At 39.1% G+C, this 4,231-nt stretch overlaps 1 protein-coding gene across 1 annotated transcript; it reads right to left on the bottom strand.

Annotated features, from left to right (window-relative positions):
- Window positions 1-787: 787 nt before the first annotated feature.
- LOC138876224 (uncharacterized) lies at window positions 788-2,286 on the bottom strand. The gene is made up of 3 exons (XM_070155129.1): window positions 1,945-2,286; window positions 1,630-1,827; window positions 788-1,147 (listed from the first exon to the last, which is right to left on the bottom strand). Exons 1-3 carry the CDS (start codon window positions 2,284-2,286, stop codon window positions 788-790), a joined length of 900 nt encoding a protein of 299 aa, XP_070011230.1.
- Window positions 2,287-4,231: the final 1,945 nt, after the last annotated feature.

The raw sequence follows: 4,231 nt of genomic DNA, 5'->3' as shown, positions 1-4,231 counted from the left end.
AGCACCTTTCTTGAATTTAGAGGGGTCTTAGGCTTTAATGGGTGTGGGGCCCACATTTCAAGATTGGTGTCACATAACACCCCTAAATGTGCCACCTTTCACTCTCTTGTAAGAGTCATTACATGGGAAGGGGGTGGTGCCACGTTGGGATTCTTTAATTATCCAATGATTTTAATTAATCTCCCACTAAAAATTATTAATTACCCAATTATCCACATAATTAAAATTATCTCAAATTACTTAAAATACTACTCACTTTTAACACACTTTATGTACCTTACTATCGTGGTTATGGGGTACATTGTATAACACTAGTCCATAAATACCGGGTATAATAGCTCGGACCGTATTCTATCCCATATTGGCAAACTTCGGCAAAACTCACTTTCTTATCGCTTGTTATAAAAAAGATAAATACTTATAACCTCAAGATAATCTCATCCCTGAGTCTACGTCGATTAACTAATGATGGAACTTTAACGTACGAAAACGCGAGACGTAACATCCTTCCCCCATAAAAACATGCGTCCTCGAATGTTTAACTTCTCGGGATCCATATAAATTTTGGCAGAGTCGCATTTGTAACAGTATTACTATCAATCCTTCATGTAGAGAACTCAATAATTCAATGCCACATATTGTCACAATTATCACTCACAACAATGGCCTTACACTACCAATAATAATAACTAATACAAGAATCCATATACGTACCTTAAGGTTGTGATGTCTCAATCGGATCCTTCTCTGAAAGAGGAAATAAGTGAGAATACCTAGACTTCATGTCTTATTTGGCTTCCCAAGTCATTTCTTCTACATTATAGTTTCTCCAAAGTACTTTCACCGAAGCTACGTCTTTAGTCCTCAATCTCCGAACCTGTCTGTCTAATATAGCAATGGGAGTTTCCTCATATGATGGTTGTTCTGTGACATGAACATCATCAACTGACACAACTCTAGAAGGATCTCCAATACATTTCCGAATCATAGACACATGAAAGACTGGATGTACAGATTCCAAGTTAGAAGGCAAGTCTAACTCATATGCTACCTGACCTACCTTACGTATGACCTTATATGGTCCAATGTACCGAGGGATAAGTTTTACTTTCTTATCAAACCTCATAACACCTTTCATCGGTGATACCTTTGTGAATACTCAATCGTCAACTTGAAACTCCAAGTCTCATCGTCGATTATCCGCATAAGACTTCTGACGGCTTTGAGCTGCTAATAGCCTTTCCTGTATAAGCTTAATCTTCTCGATTTCCTGTTGTACCAATTCTTAGTTTCCCCAACATCGAACCATCCTATAGGTGATCTACACTTCCGTCCATAAAGAGCTTCGTATGGAGCCATCTGAATACTGGAATGATAGCTATTATTATATGCGAACTCAATAAGCGGCAGATGATCATCCCAGCTACCCTTGAAGTCTATCACACAAGCCCGTAACATATCCTCAAGTGTCTGAATAGTACACTCAGCATGTCCGTCTGTCTAGGGATGAAATGTTGTACTAAGACTTACCTGAGTTCTCAATCCTTTTTGGAAGGACCTCTAGAAATTAGTTGTAAACTAAGATCCTCTATCTTAGATAATAAATATAGGGACACCATGAATTCGTACTATCTCCTTAATGTAAAGCCTTGCATAATCCTCTGCAGAATATGTAGTCCTAACAGGTAGAAAATGGGCTGATTTTGTAAGTCTAGCAACAATCACCCATATAGAATCGAACTTACGCTGGGTACAAGGTAAACCTACGATGAATCCATATTGATTACTTCCCACTTCCAAGTCGGAATCTCTATAGCCTGCAATAATCTACTGGTTTTTTTATGCTCAATCTTAATATGCTGACAATTAGGGCACTGAGCAAAAAACTATGCTATATCCTTTTTCATTCCGTCCCACCAATATACTTCCCTGATATCATGATACATCTGGATGGATAGAATAACGAGAATAGTGAGTTTCTCCCATAACATGCCAATGCAACCCTGCAACATTCGGAACATATAATCGTCCTCGATATCTCAGGACTCTGTCTTCTATCTCAAATAGTGTCTTCTCCTTCTGAGGGGTTGTATCCCTATAATGAACTAACACAGGATCCTCATACTGGCGTTCCTTCACTTCAGTCACTAAAGAGGATGTTGTCGTATCCTGAATAGTAATTCCAATATCACCTGAATCCAATAACTGAACTCCAAGACTAGCTAGATAATGAATCTCATGGGTTATTCCCCTCTTCTCTGGATGTAAATATGACAGGCTACCCATAGATCTATGGCTAAGGGCATTGGCTACTACGTTTGCCTTTCCCAGATGGTATAAAATATAGACGTCATATTCTTTAAGTAGCTCTAACCATCTCCTTTGATGTAAATTCAATTCCCTTTCTTAAAGATATACTAGAGGCTCTTATGATCTATATAGATATCAACATGAATGCCATACAAGTAGTGCCTCCACATTTTTAGTGCATGAATCAACTCGGCTAACTCTAAATCGTGGGTCGGGTAATTTTTCTCGTGCTTTATTAGTTGTCTAGAAGCATAAGCTGCAACCTTACCATGCTGCATCAATACACAACCCAATACAATGCCTGAAGTGTCACAATAGATAGCATAACCATCGGTCCCCTCTGGGAGTGTTAGAACCGGTGTTGAAGTTAATCTGTCTTTCAATGCCTGGAAACTCCGTTCACAAGCATCAATCCATTGAAATGTTGCGCTCTTCTGAGTCAACTTTGTCAAAGGTGCTGAAAGAGAAGAGAATCCCTCTACAAATCTCCTGTAATAACCTGCCAAACCGAGAAAACTACGAACCTCTGTTGGTGTCGTGGGTCTAGGACAAGTCTTTACTGTCTTAATCTTTTGTGTATCAACCCGGATACCTTCAATTGAAATGACATGCCCAAGGAAAGCTACAGAACTCAACCAGAATTCACACTTGAAGAATTTTTCATACAACTTTCCTTTTTGTACAACTCTGAGCATAGTACGCAAATGATCTACATACTAAGTCTCTGAACGAGAATATATCAATATATCATCAATAAATACAATTACGAACATATCCATAAAGGGTTTGATCACATGGTTCATCAAATCCATGAACATTGCTGGGGCATTAGTCAAGCCGAATGATATAACACGAAACTCAAAGTGCCCGTATCTGGTCCTGAATGCTGTCTTCAGAATATACTTCTCCTTAACCATTACCTGATGGTATATGGACCTCAAGTTTATATTTGAGAAACACTTGGCACCTAGCAACTGATCAAATAAATCATCAATCCTTGGGATCGTGTACTTATTCTTGATCGTCACCTTGTTCAATTGTCTATAATCAATACACATCCATAAGGAAATATCTTTCTTCCTCACAAATAACAGAGGCGCTCCCCATGGTGATGTACTAGGTCCGATAAAGCCTTTTTCAAGCAAGTTATTTAGTTGTTCCTTCAACTCTTTCAGCTCTGGAGGCATTCTATAGGGAGGAATAGATATTGGCTGAGTATCTAGTAGTAGGTCAATAACAAACTCAATTTCCCGCTTTGGCGGAAGACCCAGAAGCTCATCGGGAAAGTCATTAACCACAGAGATGGACTAAATGGCTGGTGACTTTACTTCCACATCTCGAACCCGAACTAAGTGATAAATATACCCCTTTATAATTATCTTCCTTGACTTGAGATAGGAAATAAATCTACCTTTCGGCGATGCCGTATTACCTTTCCATTCCAAAATAGACTCCCCCGGAAATTGGAATTGGACCATCTTTGATCTACAATCAACGTTGGCATGACAAGATTCCAACCAATCCATACCCATTATAACATCAAATTCTACCATATCTTACTCGATTAGATCCGTTACTGTACATCAACTATGAACTATTAAACAATTTATATGCTCGACTAGCTATCACTGGGTCCCCAACAGGTGTGGACACCTCAAAAGGTTTAACCAAATTAGGTTTTATTCCAAACTTTCTAGTAACCAATGGAGTAATATTTGATAAGGTGGAACCGGGGTCAATCAATGCATATACATCATACAAGGAGACTAATAATATACATGTAACAACATCGGGTGATGATTCTTGATCCTGTAGTCCTGCTAACGCATAAATGCAATTCGGAGGACCGCTCGAGCTAGATGCTCCACCTCTGCCTCTACCACGACCGATTGGTGCTTGTGAACCTTGTCTAGGGGACGTA

The sequence above is a fragment of the Nicotiana sylvestris genome, chromosome 8, assembly GCF_000393655.2.
Source record: "Nicotiana sylvestris chromosome 8, ASM39365v2, whole genome shotgun sequence".
Classification (NCBI taxonomy): domain Eukaryota; kingdom Viridiplantae; phylum Streptophyta; class Magnoliopsida; order Solanales; family Solanaceae; genus Nicotiana; species Nicotiana sylvestris.
The sequence above is the reverse complement of the archived record's forward strand: the minus strand, read 5'-3'. Positions and strand labels throughout refer to the sequence as shown.

Coding starts and splice junctions, on each gene's coding strand:
- LOC138876224 (XM_070155129.1), bottom strand. CDS start 2,286: ATGGGTAGCCTGTCATATTTACATCCAGAGAAGAGGGGAATAACCCAT. Junction 1,828..1,944: donor GTTATTCTATCCATCCAGAT/GTATCATGATAT, acceptor AAAAACCAGTAG/ATTATTGCAGGCTATAGAGA. Junction 1,148..1,629: donor GGCTTTACATTAAGGAGATA/GTACGAATTCAT, acceptor GTATTCACAAAG/GTATCACCGATGAAAGGTGT.